Raw genomic sequence first — 19,465 nt, 5'->3', positions numbered from 1 at the left:
AGTGGTAAAGACAGACAGGAAAAAATATTTGTTGTCTGGAAATTCCAAGTAAACCAGTTCAGTCATCTGCATTAATCTCTTGTAGACCTGTGGAGGTGGGGGCATGGTTAAGTGGAAGTGAATGGAGGGTGGATTTGGGAGAGTGAGTGTTAAGGAGGTGACCACACCTGTAGGAGATTTACTATCAAAAGTTCTATTTAAGTGAGTGACAACAAAGATATGCATGAGATACGAGAGCACAGGGATATAAACAGAGCACAGCTATAGCTGAGCTGAGCAGAACTGAACCTTAATGTGTATGTGCTTAATTTGGTGTGTCTCCTGTGAGCGTGACCATGATTCAAGAATCACTAAAAATCTCTCACATGGGAAGAAAGCAAAAATAAATTTGAAAATATCTTTTTATTTGTCCCAAGCCATAGTGAGGATTCAGCAGGCAGTAGGGGAGAAACAGTACACAGGCAGAAAGTTAGTTAACCAGAAGTAGTAATCCATACAGGCAAAATAATCCTACAAGGGCAAGGCAAAAGACGTAGTAAATCCAATGGCAAAAAATCAGAGCAGAAAAATAAGGCTTGGTACGCAACTGGGTTCACAATACTTTGCATCATATAGCCATTTGTGGCTAGCTTAAATGCTGGCGCATCCGGAAGTCGAAACCAAATGTGACCTTGACTGAACCCAGAAGTTAGTATTCTGGTGTTGGCTCCCTCCAGAGAGCTGGCGAGGATGTTCTTACAGAACAGGGGATCAGTTTGCACGCTTTAGAAAACCGATCTACCGCCATAAGAATGGTTGTGAATCCCTGTGAATTGGGGAGATCCATGTTAATTGCCTGTGTGTCCCGAGATCCAGGAGGTATGAACCCATTCCAAGATGCGTCACCTGAAATCTGTGGGTACATATTGCAGCCTAGTAGGGCAATCGGGGGGACAGTCCCTCAGTTGTGCTTGTCGTATCTCCTCCATAAGGTCCCATCATATGGGCGCAATGACTAGGGGGGCGGGTTCTGGGTCAAGTTGGAGAGAAAATGCATCGGCTTTACTATTCTTGGAACTTCTGTTCTTATGGTCCGTTAGGATTTGAAATGGACATTGAGCAAACTCCAACTAGTGTCTCCATTCCTCCAGTGCGTTCGTGATGGAGAGCAGTTCCCGGTTCCCACGTCATAGTTTGCTTTGGCCGAGGTGAGCTTTCTAGAACAGAATGCACATGGGTGTAGTTTGGCTTGGAAACCAGCCAAACTAAACGACGTTGGGGGAGCACATCCCCTATTCCGGTACATGAGGCATCTACTTCCATGATGAATGGCAGGTGGGGGTCTTGGTGTTGCAGGATGGGGGCTGTGGTGAATCTATTCTTGAGGTCTTTGAAGACATTTTGTGCAGAGTCTGACCACTGCATCTTGTGTGCTTTATCTCATAGCAGTGCTGTCAGGGGGGTTGCCAAGCTAAAATTTTTAAGAAATCTTCTATAAAAGTTTGCATATCCAAGAAATCTCTGCAATTTCTTGAGACTGGTTGGGGTGGGACATTCAGTGACCGTCCTTTCTTTGCTGGGGTCTAATTCCACCCCCTGGCCATTGATAATATAACCCAGAAAAGAGATTGTATCCCAGTAAAATTCACACTTTTCCTCCTTTATACTCAATTTATGTTGTAGAGTATGCAAAAATACATGCATAAGCTCACTCAAACCTCTATATCTCCAGGAAACTAAGGATCACCTGTTCCAGCTGTTCCGTGTTGAAGAGCCTGAGCAGAGAAAGCGTACAGGAAGGGGTTCACACAACTGTTAATAAAAAACAAAACTGAAGTAACATTATCTCCAGATTATTATCTCCAGATTCTGGATGGAGCCCCATGCAGCCCAAAGTGTTGCAAGGAACAGGGGCAGTTCAAGAACCAGTGGCACGTGATGGAATTGGGGGTATTGGTCTTGGTTCCCAGTGCACCGCAGGATTTCTCGATCAAGTTGAAACATATCGCTTACAGTTGCAGTGAGACTGGAGTCTCACTGCAACTGTTGAACACATTTTGTTTTTTTCAGTGTAGAACATCTTAAGATACTGCATGGTTTAATTATAATTCTTTTATTTAGAAAAAAATATTACAGAATTTTCAGCTCTGTATCAGTTGCATTTCTTCTTAGGTGGTGTGTATCTTGTGCCTCCATATTGGCATCTATTTCTACTCTTAACTGTCTGAAATGACTCTGAAGCAAATTCCTGTACAATTATAACGTTGCAACTCACGGTAAAAGTTCCTGTCATGTTGCCTCACAACTGTGCAAGCAGAAGCAGCATTTATAAAAATTAGAAAACTTTATTTTGGTTATAGCTCGAAATTTTGAATTTCAAAAACAGCTTTTAGTTTCAACCAAAACTATACACTATATGAAATCAACAATGTGAAGCAGAGACACAAAAAAATCTAACAAACACAGAACTATACTTATAAAGAATGTTGCTAATATTGATGAACACATTTTTGGATTAAGTAACATTTATCATTTTCTAATTTAAGACCATTATGCTTTAGGGAGCACACAAATGGACATGCATCAGCTCACTCAAACCTCTATATGTTCAAGAAACTAAGGATCATCTGTTCCAGCTGTTCCCTGTTGAAGAGCCCGAGCAGAGAAAGCGTACAGGAAGGGGTTCACACAACTGTTAAAAAAAACCAGAGCTGTAGTAACATTGTCTCCAGATACTGCAGATCTTAACAGACTGTCATTCCCAGTCAATGTTGCAATGATGATAACAATGTCGGAGATTTGATTAGGGAACCAAAAAATAAAAAAACACACCACGATTCTCGTCACCACCTTGGTCAATGAGTTACTGCTAAAGAAAACTGAGTTATTAACTCCTCTGTGAAGGTGAAAGTAGAAATAAGATACGATGGTAGATGAAGCCACAAATATTATAATCTGCCAGATAACCGTAAGCACTCTTTCAGTCTTATTCTGATATCTTAGCGTGCACTGAAGAAGTCTTCCTCTGTCCATGCTTAAATCGCTTAGTATGAGAGCATAGCATGATAAAACTGCACTTAACACCCACATCCCACTCAAAAGGATCTTCTTTCCATTTCTGCCAAGCTTCTTCCATTTCTCAGGATGCAGCACTTGGATGTAACGCTGCATGCTCATCAACACCACACACAGTATGCTGCAGTAGAAGCTTAACAACATGATGTAAGAGAGAAGCTTACACAAGACCAAGCCAAACACCCAGCCATGCAGATGAGCCCAAATCCAAACCGGCAGAGAAATCAGAGTGAGTAGATCTGATATGGCCAGGCTTAGCATCAGTCTTGGGGTGAAACTGCCTCTCTTCAGCCATCCAGACAGACGCACCATTACAGCAATATTACCAGGGACTCCCAGTGTAAAGCAAACTGCCCCCACAATACTGCCAATCAGGTTCTCAGTAGAGGACAGGAGCGATGAGCGAGCTGTTAGATTGAGTTGAGGTGCTGCATGGTTAGAGCTTTCGCGTAACAGGGTGTAGGATCTAAATACTAAAAGAAGCAGAAGTATAGGAGTCTGGTTTCTTACGTAGCTTAAAAAACAGCATGGTGTCGAAAGATATGTCAGGAAGTTCTGGTGAAAAAGGTTTCAGCAATATATTTTGCATTTCTTCATGCACTCATTTTGACATAATTTAGACTTTATAAACGTATAAACAGTAAACAGATGCATGTAGGTGGTTAAGACAGATAACAAAATGTATTTTTAGTCTGAAAATTCAGTAAAGCCAGTTCAGTTAGCTGCATAAAACTACACTGCATAAAATTCTGCTGTTTCTCTTGTAGACCTGTGGAGTTGAATGGAGGGTGGAATCAGGAGAGTGACTGCTAAGGAGGTGGCTACACCTGAGTGACAGAAGAGATATACATGGGAGACAAGACAGCTTAGAGACACAAGAGAACACAGCTAGATCTGAGCTGAACAGAACTGACTACTGTATATGTGCTTAAGTTGGTGTGTCTCCACTGAGAGAGACCATGATTCAAGAATCACTTAAAAAGCAGAATTAAAGAGAATGAGGGAGAGTCACACTGGTGTAGAAACATGAGGATTTCAGGATAAATGTGATGATCAAGGCCAAAAACAAGCAGGACAGATGATTAAAAAATTATTTTTCCTTTCAACAAACAAAATTAATAATGTATCCAGGCCAAAAAACACATCAATGATTAATGTGTCCCCTGTTAACAAAGTAAGAAACAAAATAAAACCAAAAGGAAACAAACCCTAAGATAAGGAGCACAAAGTGTTGCTATTGCTGAACAACACAGACCTTGTATAATACGTCCACCACTAGGAGAAACAAAAAGGTAATCCATACATATCCATTTCATTATACATAACACAATACAAACAATTACCTACAGTAACAATCAAAACTACTGCAAACAAACAATCAAAGAAATAAACTAAATGAATTGAATAGAAAAAACATCCCCCTGAATTTAAAATTAAAGAAGAAAATCATGAACAAAGTTTAGACTCATGGTATCTAATGTATGTAACCTAGTGACCCAGAGTTAATGTATCCAATGATAGGGACGTAAGCACTTCTGTAGGTCGTTCTGGATAGTGCGTCTGCCAAATGCTGTAAATGTAAACGTAAATCTGAACCTTATGGTTTAGTCCAAGTTCCTCTAGAACACATTAGTATGGAGCCTGAAGCCCCACCTCTCTCTGTGTTTGCTGACACATGGAATGTGACCGTCCACGCCATGAACCAGAGTGATCAAGGACCCAGGGAAAAGGTAATTAGCAAAGAGGAATCAGTAGTGTGCACCCATCCATACATCAAAATTTTAATAAACTATTAACTGGTTTTATTCATTCTCATAAATTAGAGGATTTTAAAAAATAACAAAATTACTAATTTTCACTTGAAAATAACATTAAAATAATGGTAGAGGACAAATATGTGAGGTGGGCTATGCACCATTACAATAAAATAAAATCATCATGGAGTGTCCCTTTCCCAGATCATCAAGAGCCACACTGGCATCCACCAGACTCAACACCAGGCCCTTCATGAGCTAAACTTGGAGCAAGAGCAACACTTCCAGTCCCCTTCTTCAGACACAGACTGAGCATTGATAGATGCTTTGGAGGACCAGACAGCCGCTACCCTAGCAGCAGTTTTGCAGGGAACCTGGGTAGTTCTAGTTCGCAATGCACCACAGGCTTCCTTTATCAAGTTGGGACATATATCGCTTGTAGTTGCAATGAGACTGGAGTGACAAATTTTGGTTTTATTTCACCATAGAACATCTTGAGATACTGCATGGTTTAATTATATTTCTTAATTATAATTTTTTTTTACACAAAATGACAATATTACATCATTTTCAGCTCTGTTCAATATCAGTTGCATTTCTTCCTTTAGTGGGTAGGGGTGTGTGTGTGTGTGTGTGAATGTTTTCTGCCTCCATATTGGCATCTATTTCTGCTCTTAAAAGTCTGAAATGGCTCTGAAGCAAATTGCTGTACAATTACAACATCTTACAACTCACAGTAAATGTATTGCAAGTTCCTGTCATGTTGGGCAAGCAGAAGTAGCATTTTTAAAAATCAGAAAACTTTATTTTGGTTTATAGATCAAAATTTTAGTTTCAACTAAAACTATATAAAAATCAGCAATGTAAAGCAGAGACACAAAAAAATCTAACAATCACAAATCTATACTTATGATAAATGTTGCTAATATTGATGAACACATTTTGGATTGAGTAACATTCATCACGTTCTAATTTAAGACTTAATCTTTGTTTTAAGCCATTATGCTTTAGGAGCACACAAATGTATTAGGTAGACATTTAAAAAGTCATACAGTATCTGTTAAATTCATCTGCAAAATATGTAAGGTGTAATAAAAATTAGAAGGTGCAAAAAAACTATAAAAATAGGCTGCAGGAATAATCAAAACGATTTATATAATTTTATATGGTGTTCCTTTAAATGCAATGTCTGAGAAAGGCTGTCAGAGATGTGCATCAGCTCACTCAAACCTCGATATCTTCAAGAAACTAAGGATCATTTGTTCCAGCTGCTCTCTGTTGAAGAGCCCGAGCAGAGAAAGCGTACAGGAAGGGGTTCACACAACTGTTAATAAAAACCAGAGCTGTAGTAACATTATCTCCAGATTCTGCAGATCTTAACAGACTGTCATTCCCAGTCAATGCAGCAATGATGATCACAATGTCAGAGATTTGATTCGGGATCCACAAAATGAAGAAACACACCACAATTCTGGTCACCAGCTTGGTCAATGAGTTACTGCTAAAGAAAGCTGAGTTATTAACTCCTCTGTGAAGTTGAAAGTAGAAATAAGATACGATGGTGAATGAAGCCACAAATAATATAATCTCCCAGGTTAATGTAAGCACTCTTTCAGCATTATTCCGATATCTTAGCATGCACTGAAGTCGTCCTCCTGTGTCCCAGCTTATATCGCTTAGTATGAGAGCATAGCATGAAACAACTGCACTTAACATCCATATCCCAATCAAAAGGATCTTCTTTCCTTTTCTGCCAAGCTTCTTCCATTTCTCAGGATGCAGCACTTGGATGTATCGCTGCATGCTCATCAAAATCACACACAGTATGCTGCAGTAGAAGCTTAAGTAGATCATGTAAGAGAGAAGATTACACAAGACCAAGTCAAACACCCACTCATGCAGAACAGCCCAAATCCAAACCGGGAGAGAAATCAGAGTGAGTAGATCCGATATGGCCAGGCTTAGCATCAGTCTCGGGGTGAAACTGCCTCTCTTCAGCCATCCAGACAGACGCAGCATTACAACAATATTACCAGGGACTCCCAGTATGACGCAAATTGCCAGCACACCACTTGCAATCAGCTACAACAGGAACGATGAGCGAGCTGTTTGTTGAATTGAGATGCTGCATGGTTAGAGCTTTTGTGTAACAGGGTGTAGGATCTAAATACTAGGAGAAGCAGAAATAAAGGAGTCTGTGGCTTCTTACGTAGATAAAAAAAAGCAGCATGGCATCGAAAGATACAGTACATGTCAGGAAATTCTGGTCAAAAAAGTTCAGCAATATATTTTGCATTTCTTTATGCACTCATTTTGACATGATTAAGGCTTTATAAATGTATAGACAGTAAAGAGATGCATGTAAAACCGGTTCTAGGACCAGTGGCCCATGATGGAATTGGGGTATTGGTCTTGGTTCCCAATGCATCACAGGCTTCCTCGATCAAATCGGGACATATCGCTTGCAGATGTAGTGATACTGGAGTGACATATTTTGGTTTTGTTTCAATGTGGAACATCTTGAGATACTGCATGGTTTAATTCTAATTCTTTTATTTACAAAAAGACAATATTACATCATTTTCAGCTCTGTATCAGTTGCATTTTGTCCTTTACTAGGTAGGGGAGTGTGTGTGTGTCTTCTGCCTTAACACTCTATGCTCTGAAGCAAATTCCTGTACAATTGTAACATGTTACAACTCTCAGTAAAGGTGCTGCAAGTTCCTGTCATGTTGTCTTACAAATGTGCAAGCAGAAGTAGCATTTTTAAATATCAGAAAACTTTATTTTGGTTTAAAGCTCAAAATGTAAGTGTTTTTAAGTTCAGAAAACAGCTTTTAGTTTCAACCAAAACTATATATAAAATCAGCAATGTAAAGCAGAGACACAAAAAATCTAACAAACACAAAACTATACTCATAATGAATGTTGCTAATATTGATGATCACATTTTGGATTCAGTAACATTTATCACGTTCTAATTTAAGACTTACTTTTTGTCTCAAGCCATTATGCTTTAAGAACACACAAATGTATTAGGTAGACATTTAAAAAGTCATACAGTATCTGTTAAATTCATCTGCAAAATATGTTAGGTGTAATAAAAAAGAATTAGAAGATGCAAAAAAACTATAAAAATAGACTGCAGGAATAAGAAAAATGATTCATATAATTTTATATGGTGTTCCTTTAAATGCAATGTCTGAGAAAGGCTGTCAGAGATGTGCATCAGCTCACTCAAACCATGATATGTTCAAGGAACTAAGGATCATTTGTTCCAGCTGTTCCCTGTTGAAGAGCCCGAGCAGAGAAAGCGTACAGGAAGGGGTTCACACAACTGTTAATAAAAAACAGAGTTATAGTAACAATATATCCAGATTCGGCAGATCCTAACAGACTGTCTCCTTTTCTGCCAAGCTTCTTCCATTTCTCAGGATGCAGCACTTGGATGTATCGCTACATGCTCATCCACACCACACATAGTATGCTGCAGCTGAAGCCTAAGTACGACATGTAAGAGAGAAGCTTACACAAGACCAAGCCAAACACCCAGCCATGCAGAGCAGCCCAAATCGAAACGGGCAGAGGAATCAGAGTGAGTAGATCTGATATGGCCAGGCTTAGCATCAGTCTCGGGGTGAAACTGCCTTTCTTCAGCCATCCAGACAGACGCACCATTACAGCAATATTACCAGGGACTCCCAGTATGAAGCAAACTGCCACCACAATACTGTAAATCAGGTTCTCAGTTGCAACAGGACCGATGAGCGAGCTGTTAGATGAGTTGAGGTACTGCATGGTTAGAGCTTTCGCGTAACAGGGAGTAGGATCTAAATACTAAAAAAAGCAGAAGTACAGTATAGGAGTCTGTGGTTTCTTACGTAGCTTAAAAATCAGCATGGTGTCAAAAGATACGTCAGGAAGTTCTGGTGAAAAAGGTTCAGCAATATATTTTGCATTTCTTCATGCACTCATTTTGACATAATTTAGGCTTTATAAACGTATAAACAGTAAACAGATGCATGTAGGTGGTTAAGACAGATAACAAAATGTATTTTTAGTCTGAAAATTCAGTAAAGCCAGTTCAGTTAGCTGCATAAAACTACACTGCATAAAATTCTGCTGTTTCTCTTGTAGACCTGTGGAGTTGAATGGAGGGTGGAATCAGGAGAGTGACTGCTAAGGAGGTGGCTACACCTGAGTGACAGAAGAGATATACATGGGAGACAAGACAGCTTAGAGACACAAGAGAACACAGCTAGATCTGAGCTGAACAGAACTGACTACTGTATATGTGCTTAAGTTGGTGTGTCTCCACTGAGAGAGACCATGATTCAAGAATCACTTAAAAAGCAGAATTAAAGAGAATGAGGGAGAGTCACACTGGTGTAGAAACATGAGGATTTCAGGATAAATGTGATGATCAAGGCCAAAAACAAGCAGGACAGATGATTAAAAAATTATTTTTCCTTTCGACAAACAAAATTAGGCAGACTTATACATAACAAAATTCACGTCCAACAAGGTTCCATACAAGAATCAAAAACTTTAGATAATGTATCCAGGCCAAAAACACATCAATGATTAAATGTGTCCCCTGTTAACAAAGTAAGAAACAAAAATAAAACCAAAAAGGAAACAAACCCTAAGATAAGGAGCACAAAGTGTTGCTATTGCTGAACAACACAGACCTTGTATAATACGTCCACCACTATGAGAAACAAAAAGGTAAATCCATACATATCCATTTCATTATACATAACACAATACAAACAATTACCTAAAGAACAATCAAAACTACTGCAAACAAACAATCAAAGAAATAAACTAAATGAATTGAATAGAAAAAATATCCCTCTGAATTTAAAATAAAAAAAAAAACATGAACAAAGTTTTAGACTCATGGTATCTAATGTATGTAACCTAGTGACCCAGAGTTAATGTCTCCAATGATAGGGACGTAAGCACTTCTGTAGGTCGTTCTGGATAAGTGCGTCTGCCAAATGCTGTAAATGTAAACGTAAATCTGAACCTCATGGTTTAGTCCAAGTTCCTCTAAAACACATTAGTATGGAGCCTGAAGCCCCACCTCTCTCTGTGTTTGCTGACACATGGAATGTGACCGTCCACGCCATGAACCAGAGTGATCAAGGACCCAGGGAAAAGGTAATTAGCAAAGAGGAATCAGTAGTGTGCACCCATCCATACATCAAGATTTTAATAAACTATTAACTGTTTTTATTCATTCTCATAAATTAGAGGATTTTAAAATATAACAAAATTATTAAATTTCATTTGAAAATAACATTTAAATAATGGTAGAGGACAAATATGTGAGGTGGGCTATGCACCATTACAATAAAATAAAATCATCATGGAGTGTCCCTTTCCCAGATCATCAAGAGCCACACTGGCATCCACCAGTCTCAACACCAGGCCCTTCATGAGCTAAACTTGAGCAAGAGCAACACTTCCAGTCCCCTTCTTCAGACACAGACTGAGCATTGATAGATGCTTTAGACGACCAGACAGCCGCTACTCTAGCAGCAGTTTTGCAGGGAACCTGGGTAGTTCTAGTTCGCAATGCACCACAGGCTTCCTCGATCAAGTTGGGACATATATCGCTTGTAGTTGCAATGAGACTGGAGTGACAAATTTTGGTTTTATTTCACCATAGAACATCTTGAGATACTGCATGGTTTAATTATAATTCTTAAATATATATATATATATATATATATATATATATATATATATATATATATATATATATTTTTTTTTTTTTTTTTTTTTTTTTTTTTTTTACACAAAACGACAATATTACATCATTTTCAGCTCTGTTCAGTATCAGTTGCATTTCTTCCTTTAGTGGGTAGGGGTGTGTGTGTGTGTGTGTGTGTGTGTGTGTGTGTGTGTGTGTGTGTGTGTGTGTGTGTGTGTGTGTGTGAGTGTGTTTTCTGCCTCCATATTGGCATCTATTTCTACTCTTAAAAGTCTTAAATGGCTCTGAAGCAAATTGCTGTACAATTATAACATGTTACAACTCACAGCAAGTTCCCGTCATGTTGTGCAAGCAGAAGTAGCATTTTTAGAAATCAGAAAACTTTATTTTGGTTTATAGATCAAAATTTTAGTTTCAACTAAAACTATATATAAAATCAGCAATGTAAAGCAGAGACACAAAAAATCTAAATCACAAATCTATACTTATGATAAATGTTGCTAATATTGATGAACAGATTTTGGATTGAGTAACATTCATCACGTTCTAATTTAAGAGTTAATCTTTGTTTTAAGCCATTATGCTTTAGGAGCACACAAATGTATTAGGTAGACATTTAAAAAGTCATACAGTGTCTGTTAAATTCAGCTGCAAAATATGTAAGGTGTAATAAAAATTAGAAGGTGCAAAAAAATATAAAAATAGGCCTTAGAAATAATCAAAACGATTTATATAATTTTATATGGTGTTCCTTTAAATGCAATGTCTGTGAAAGTCTGTCAGAGACGTGCATCAGCTCACTCAAACCTCGATATCTTCAAGAAACTAAGGATCATTTGTTCCAGCTGTTCCTTGTTGAAGAGCCCGAGCAGAGAAAGCGTACAGGAAGGGGTTCACACAACTGTTAATAAAAGCCAGAGCTGTAGTAACATAATATCCAGATTCTGCAGATCCTATCAGACGGTCATTCTCAGTCAATGTTGCAATGATGATCACAATCTTGGAGATTTCATGTGGGATCCAAAAAATGAAGAAACACACCACAATTCTGGTCACCACCTTGGTCAATGAGTTACTGCTAAAGAAAGCTGAGTTATTAACTCCTCTGTGAAGGTGAAAGTAGAAATAAGATACGGTGGTGAATGAAGCTACAAATAGTATAAACTCCCAAATGAAAATAGACACAATTTCAACCTCATTCTGAAAAATTAGCCTGCACTGAAGACGTCCTCCTCTGTCCAAGCTTATACTGCTTAGTATGAGAACATAGCATGATAAAACTACACTTAACATCCACATCCCACTCAAAAGGATCTTCTTTCCTTTTCTGCCAAGCTTCTTCCATTTCTCAGGATGCAGCACTTGGATGTATCGCTGCATGCTCATCAAAATCACACACAGTATGCTGCAGTTGAAGCTTAAGTAGATCAAGAAATAGAGAAGCTTACACAAGACCAAGTCAAACACCCAGCCATGCAGAAAAGCCCAAATCCAAACGGGCAGAGAAATCAGAGTAAGTAGATCTGATATGGCCAGGCTTAGCATCAGTCTTGGGGTGAAACTGCCTCTCTTCAGCCATCCAGACAGACGCACCATTACAGCAATATTACCAGGGACTCCCAGTATGAAGCAAACTGCCACCACAATACTGGCAATCAGGTTCTCAGTTGGGACAGGAGTGATGAGCGAGCTGTTGGATGAGTTGTGGTGCTGCATGGTTAGAGCTTTCGTGTAACAGGGTGTAGCAGATAATAAAAGAAGGAGAAGTCCGTTGTTTCATATGTAGTTTAAAAAAAACAGCATGGTGTCGAAAGATACATGTCAGGAAGTTCTGGTGAAAAAAGTTCAGCAATATATTTTGCATTTCTTTATGCACTCATTTTCACATAATTTAGGCTTTATAAATGTATAGACAGTAAAGAGATGCATGTAAAACCAGTTCTAGGACCAGTGGCACATGATGGAATTGGGGGTATTGGTCTTGGTTCCCAATGGATCACAGGCTTCCTCGATCAAGTCGGGACATATCGCTTGCAGTTGTAGTGAGACTGGAGTGACAAATTTTGGTTTTGTTTCAAAGTAGAACATCATGAGATACTGCATGGTTTAATTCTGATTCTTTTATTTACATAGAAGACAATATTACATCATTTCTGCTCTGTATCTTTTGCATTTCTTCCTTTAGTAGGTAGGAGAGTGTGTGTGTGTGTGTGTGTGTGTGTGTGTGTGTGTGTGTGTGTGTGTGTGTGTGTGTGTGTGTGTGTGTGTGTGTGTGTCTTTTTTGCCTTAAATCTCTACGCTCTGAAGCAAATTCCTGTACAATTAAAACATGTTACAACTCACAGTAAATGTGCTGCAAGTTCCTGTCATGTTGTCTTACAAATGTGCAAGCAGAAGTAGCATTTTTAAAAATCAGAAAACTTTATTTTGGTTTAAAGCTCAAAATGTAAGTGTTTTTAAGTTCAGAAAACAGCTTTCAGTTTTAACCAGAACTATATATAAAATCAGCAATGTAAACCAGAGACACGAAAAATCTAACAAATACAAGTGAAGTCAAGTCACCTTTATTGTCACATCACCACGGCACATGTGCCTTGGTGAGTGAAATTCTTGGGAGCGAGCTCCAGACATTGCAGAACCATTTACATACAGTAGTAACATAACATAAACATAAATAGAACAGTTTACAGACAGGTTATTTTTATAGTGTAGTTTTGTAGTGTAATTAAAAAAATAATTAAACATGAGGAAATGTATTAATGGGGGGTAATCAAACTTACAAATTATTTTTTTTTTTTGACCCATTACAATAGCTCAAGCATTTTTATATCTCAAGCAGCACAGAACCATTTGAATGTTCTTAAAAAAAAATAAAAAAGTAAGGGACAAGAATGGGGCTATGTACTTCAAAAACCTTAACGGACAATTTCTGGTTTTGCTTCACACCAGAACCAGTATCTTGAGATACTGCACCATTTCATTTCTAAAGATGGTCTTTCTTTTCTCCCAAAGCTTCTCAAAACTTTGGGAAATTGATTATTTGAAACAGTGAAAAAACTCAGTGCTATATGTGCTGACAACAGAGTTTGCATGTTCTGCCCGTGCCTCGGGGGTTTCTTCCGGGTACTCCGGTTTCCTCCCCCGGTCCAAAGACATGCATGATAGGTTGATTGGCATCTCTGGAAAATTGCCCATAGTGTGTGATTGCGTGAGTGAATGAGAGTGTGTGCCCTGCGATGGGTTGGCACTCCGTCCAGGGTGTATCCTGCCTTGATGCCCGATGACGCCTGAGATAGGCACAGGCTCCCCGTTGGCACTCCCCTAGTTCGGATAAGCGGTAGAAAATGAGTGAGTGAGAGAGTGTATTTGGATTAACATTACACAAATGTGAAAGAGCACATGGCTTAACTCTTTCATTAAAAAAAATTTCATTATTTTCAGCTCTGTATCAGTTGCATTTCTTCCTTTAGTAGGTGTATGTGTGTGTGTGTGTGTGTGTGTGTGTGTGTGTGTGTGTGTGTGTGTGTGTGTGTGTGTGTGTGTGACCTTTCTGCCTCCGTACTGGCATCTATCTCTACTCTTAACACTCTACGATCTGAAGCAAATTGCTGTACAATTATAACATGTTACAAATCATAGTAAATGTGCTGCAAGTTCCTCTCATGTTGTCTCACAACTGTGCAAGCAGAGGTAGCATTTTTAAAAAAAACAGAAAACTTTATTTTGGTTTATAGCTCGAAATGTAAGTGTATTTAAATTTAGAAAACAGCTTTCAGTTTCAACCAAAACTATATATAAAATCAGCAATATAAAGCAGAGACGCAAAAAAAAAAAAAAAAAACACAAAACTATACTTATAATGAATGTTGCTAATATTGACTGACATTTTTGACTGATTAACATTTGTCACTTTACAAATTTACATTCACAAAATTTGCAGATGCACTTATATTGAGCAATGTACAAAAGTGCTTTGAAGTCTCCAACAATGAATACATTAACACTCGTTCACTAGGTTACAGACTTAGGATACATCAACGTTAAGCTTTTTTGTTTCAAGCCATATTGCTTTTACTTCAAATGTATTAGATGAGTTGGATGAGATGAGCTGCTGCATGGTTAGAGCTTTCATATAACAGGGTGTAGGAGATAATATAAGAAGCAGACGTGTAAAAGTTGGTGGTTTCTTGTGTATAGAAAAACATCATGGTGTCGGATCATGCACGTCAGGAAGTTATAACACAAAAAGATCACCAATGTATTTTGCATTTCTTCATGCATTCATTTTGATATTATAACAATTTATGCTTTATAAATGTATTGACAATAAAGAGATTCATGCAAGTGGTAAAGACAGACAGGAAAAAATATTTGTTGTCTGGAAATTCCAAGTAAACCAGTTCAGTCATCTGCATTAATCTACACTGAGAAAATTCTTCTGTTACTCTTGTAGACCTGTGGAGGTGGGGGCATGGTTAAGTGGAAGTAAATGGAGGGTGCATTTGGGAGAGTGAGTGTTAAGGAGGTGACCACACCTGTAGGAGATTTACTATCAAAAGTTCTAATTTAGTGAGTGACAACAGAGATATGCATGAGATACGAGAGCACAGGGATATAAACAGAGCACAGCTATAGCTGAGCTGAGCAGAGCTGAACTTTAATGTGTATGTGCTTAATTTGGTGTGTCTCCTGTGAGCGTGACCATGATTCAAGAATCACTAAAAATCTCTCACATGGGAAGAAAGCAAAAAAAAATTTGAAAATATCTTTTTATTTGTCCCAAGCCATAGTGAGGATTCAGCAGGCAATAGGGGAGAAACAGTACACAGGCAGAAAGTTAGTTAACCAGAAGTAGTAATCCATACAGGCAAAATAATCCTACAAGGGCAAGGCCAAAGACGTAGTAAATCCAATGGCAAAAAAGCAGAGCAGAAAAATAAGGCTTGGTACGCAACTGGGTTCACAATACTTCGCATCATTTAGCCATTTGTGGCTAGCTTAAATGCTGGCGCATCCGGAAGTCGAAACCAAATGTGACCTTGTCTGAACCCAGAAGTTAGTATTCTGGTGTTGGCTCCCTTCGGAGAGCTGGAGAGGATGTTCTTACAGAACAGGGGATCAGTTTGCACGCTTTAGAAAACCGATCTGTGAATTGGGGAGATCCAGGAGGTATGAACCCATTCCAAGATGCGTCGCCTGAAATCTGTGGGTACATATTGCAGCCTAGTAGGGCAATCGGGGGTGCGGGGGGGGGGGGGGGGGGGGGGGGCAGTCCCCCAGTTGTGCTGGGCGTAACTCCTCCATAAGGTCCCATCATATGGGCGCAATGACTAGGGGGGCGGGTTCTTGGTCAAGTCGGAGAGAAAGTGCATCGGCTTTACTATTCTTGGAACTTCTGTTCTTATGGTCCGTTAGGATATGAAATGGACATTGAGCAAACTCCAACTAGTGTCTCCATTCCTCCAATGCGTTCCTGATGGAGAGCAGTTCCCGGTTTCCACGTCATAGTTTGCTTTGGCCGAGGTGAGCTTTCTAGAACAGAATGCACATGGGTGTAGTTTGGCTTGGAAACCAGCCAATAATATTTTTTTTTAGAAAAAAAAATATTACAGAATTTTCAGCTCTGTATCAGTTGCATTTCTTCTTAGGTGGTGTGTATCTTGTGCCTCCATATTGGCATCTATTTCTACTCTTAACTGTCTGAAATGACTCTGAAGCAAATTCCTGAAACAATTATAACGTTACAACTCACGGTAAAAGTTCCTGTCATGTTGCCTCACAACTGTGCAAGCAGAAGCAGCATTTATAAAAATTAGAAAACTTTATTTTGGTTTATAGCTCGAAATTGTGAATTTCAAAAAGAGCTTTTAGTTTCAACCAAAACTATACACTATATGAAATCAACATTGTAAAGCAGAGACACGAAAAAATCTAACAAACACAGAACTATACTTATAAAGAATGTTGCTAATATTGAGGAACACATTTTTGGATTAAGTAACATTTATCATTTTCTAATTTAAGACATACATTTTGTTTCAAGCCATTATGCTTTAGGAGCACACAAATGGACATGCATCAGCTCACTCAAACCTTGATATGTTCAAGAAACTAATGATCATTTGTTCCAGCTGTTCCATGTTAAAGAACCCGAGCAGACGAAGCGTACAGGAAGGGGTTCACACAACTGTTAATAAAAAACAGAGTTATAGTAACAATATATCCAGATTCGGCAGATCCTAAAAGACTGTCATTCTCAGTCAATATTGCAATGATGACCACAATTTTGGAGATTTGATTCGGGATCCAAAAAATGCAGAAACACACCACAATTCTGGTCAACACCTTGGTCAATGAGTTACTGCTAAAGAAAGCTGAGTTATTAACTCCTCTGTGAAGGTGAAAATAGAAATAAGATATGGTGGTGAATGAAGTTGCAAATGTTATAATCTCCAAGATAAAAATAGACATAATTTCAACCTCAGTCTGATAAATTAGCCTGCACTGAAGACGTCCTCCTCTGTCCAAGCTTATACTGCTTAGTATGAGAGCATAGCATGATAAAACTGCACTTAACATCCACATCCCACTCAAAAGGATCTTCTTTCCTTTTCTGCCAAGCTTGTTCCATTTCTCAGGATGCAGCACTTGGATGTATCGCTGCATGCTCATCCACACCACACATAGTATGCTGCAGCTGAAGCCTAAGTACGACATGTAAGAGAGAAGCTTACACAAGACCGAGTCAAACACCCAGCCATGCAGATGAGCCCAAATCGAAACGGGCAGAGAAATCAGAGTGAGTAGATCTGATATGGCCAGGCTTAGCATCAGTCTCGGGGTGAAACTGCCTTTCTTCAGCCATCCAGACAGACGCACCATTACAGCAATATTACCAGGGACTCCCAGTATGAAGCAAACTGCCACCACAATACTGTAAATCAGGTTCTCAGTTGCAACAGGACCGATGAGCGAGCTGTTAGATGAGTTGAGGTGCTGCATGGTTAGAGCTTTCGTGTAACAGGGTGTAGGATCTAAATACTAAAAGAAGCAGAAGTACAGTATAGGAGTCTGTGGTTTCTTACGTAGATTAAAAAACAGCATGGTGTGGAAAGATACGTCAGGAAGTTCTGGTGAAAAAGGTTCAGCAATATATTTTGCATTTCTTCATGCACTCATTTTGACATAATTTAGGCTTTATAAACATATAAACAGTAAACAGATGCATGTAGGTGGTTAAGACAGATAACAAAATGTATTTTTAGTCTGAAAATTCAGTAAAGCCAGTTCAGTTAGCTGCATAAAACTACACTGCATAAAATTCTGCTGTTTCTCTTGTAGACCTGTGGAGTTGAATGAAGGGTGGAATCAGGAGAGTGAGTGCTAAGGAGGTGGCTACAGCAGAGATATACATGGGAGACAAGACAGCACAGAGTCACAAGAGAACACAGCTAGATCTGAGCTGAACAGAACTGACTACTGTGTATGTGCTTAAGTTGGTGTGTCTCCACTGAGAGAGACCATGATTCAAGAATCACTTAAAAAGCAGAATTAAAGAGAATGAGGGAGAGTCACACTGGTGTAGAAACATGAGGATTTCAGGATAAATGTGATGATCAAGGCCAAAAACAAGCAGGACAGATGATTAAAAAATTATTTTTCCTTTCAACAAACAAAATTAGGCAGGCTTATACATAACAAAATTCACGTCCAACAAGGTTCCATACAAGAATCAAAAACTTTAGATAATGTATCCAGGCCAAAAACACATCAATGATTAAATGTGTCCCCTGTTAACAAAGTAAGAAACAAAAATAAAACCAAAAAGGAAACAAACCCTAAGATAAGGAGCACAAAGTGTTGCTATTGCTGAACAACACAGACCTTGTATAATACGTCCACCACTATGAGAAACAAAAAGGTAAATCCATACATATCCATTTCGTTATACATAACACAATACAAACAATTACCTACAGTAACAATCAAAGCTACTGCAAACAAACAATCAAAGAAAAAAACTAAATGAATTGAATAGAAAAAATATCCTTCTGAATTTAAAATAAAAAAAAAACATGAGCAAAGTTTTAGACTCATGGTATCTAATGTATGTAACCTAGTGACCCAGAGTTAATGTATCCAATGATAGGGACGTAAGCACTTCTGTAGGTCGTTCTGGATAAGTGCGTCTGCCAAATGCTGTAAATGTAAACGTAAATCTGAACCTTATGGTTTAGTCCAAGTTCCTCTAGAACACATTAGTATGGAGCCTGAAGCCCCACCTCTCTCTGTGTTTGCTGACACATGGAATGTGACCGTCCACGCCATGAACCAGAGTGATCAAGGACCCAGGGAAAAGGTAATTAGCAAAGAGGAATCAGTAGTGTGCACCCATCCATACATCAAAATTTTAATAAACTATTAACTGGTTTTATTCATTCTCATAAATTAGAGGATTTTAAAATATAACAAAATTATTAAATTTCATTTGAAAATAACATTTAAATAATGGTAGAGGACAAATATGTGAGGTGGGCTATGCACCATTACAATAAAATAAAATCATCATGGAGTGTCCCTTTCCCAGATCATCAAGAGCCACACTGGCATCCACCAGTCTCAACACCAGGCCCTTCATGAGCTAAACTTGAGCAAGAGCAACACTTCCAGTCCCCTTCTTCAGACACAGACTGAGCATTGATAGATGCTTTAGACGACCAGACAGCCGCTACTCTAGCAGCAGTTTTGCAGGGAACCTGGGTAGTTCTAGTTCGCAATGCACCACAGGCTTCCTCGATCAAGTTGGGACATATATCGCTTGTAGTTGCAATGAGACTGGAGTGACAAATTTTGGTTTTATTTCACCATAGAACATCTTGAGATACTGCATGGTTTAATTATAATTCTTAATTATATGTATATATGTGTATATATA

The 19,465-nt window shown here is 38.6% G+C and overlaps 2 protein-coding genes, 2 long non-coding RNA genes and 1 pseudogene across 4 annotated transcripts; all 5 read right to left on the bottom strand.

Moving 5' to 3' along the window:
• Window positions 1–2,550: 2,550 nt before the first annotated feature.
• On the bottom strand, window positions 2,551–3,583 carry LOC125145523 (C-X-C chemokine receptor type 2-like). Its single transcript, XM_047818674.1, has 2 exons — window positions 3,565–3,583; window positions 2,551–3,461 (listed from the first exon to the last, which is right to left on the bottom strand). Exons 1-2 carry the CDS (start codon window positions 3,581–3,583, stop codon window positions 2,596–2,598), a joined length of 885 nt encoding a protein of 294 aa, XP_047674630.1. The 3' UTR covers window positions 2,551–2,595.
• Window positions 3,584–4,614: 1,031 nt separating this feature from the next.
• On the bottom strand, window positions 4,615–6,939 carry LOC113653354 (annotated as a pseudogene).
• Window positions 6,940–7,344: 405 nt separating this feature from the next.
• LOC125145538 lies at window positions 7,345–10,513 on the bottom strand. The gene is made up of 2 exons (XR_007143936.1): window positions 8,339–10,513; window positions 7,345–8,145 (listed from the first exon to the last, which is right to left on the bottom strand). It is a non-coding gene; the product is annotated as an uncharacterized LOC125145538 (long non-coding RNA).
• Window positions 10,514–11,243: 730 nt separating this feature from the next.
• On the bottom strand, window positions 11,244–12,289 carry LOC125145536 (C-C chemokine receptor type 7-like). Its single transcript, XM_047818753.1, has one exon. It carries the CDS (start codon window positions 12,244–12,246, stop codon window positions 11,356–11,358), a length of 891 nt encoding a protein of 296 aa, XP_047674709.1. The 5' UTR covers window positions 12,247–12,289; the 3' UTR covers window positions 11,244–11,355.
• Window positions 11,244–19,426, bottom strand: LOC125145537. Its single transcript, XR_007143935.1, has 2 exons — window positions 16,624–19,426; window positions 11,244–11,337 (listed from the first exon to the last, which is right to left on the bottom strand). It is a non-coding gene; the product is annotated as an uncharacterized LOC125145537 (long non-coding RNA).
• Between the last annotated feature and the right edge of the window lie 39 nt (window positions 19,427–19,465).

The sequence above is a fragment of the Tachysurus fulvidraco genome, chromosome 9, assembly GCF_022655615.1.
Source record: "Tachysurus fulvidraco isolate hzauxx_2018 chromosome 9, HZAU_PFXX_2.0, whole genome shotgun sequence".
Taxonomy (NCBI): domain Eukaryota; kingdom Metazoa; phylum Chordata; class Actinopteri; order Siluriformes; family Bagridae; genus Tachysurus; species Tachysurus fulvidraco.
The sequence above is the reverse complement of the archived record's forward strand: the minus strand, read 5'-3'. Positions and strand labels throughout refer to the sequence as shown.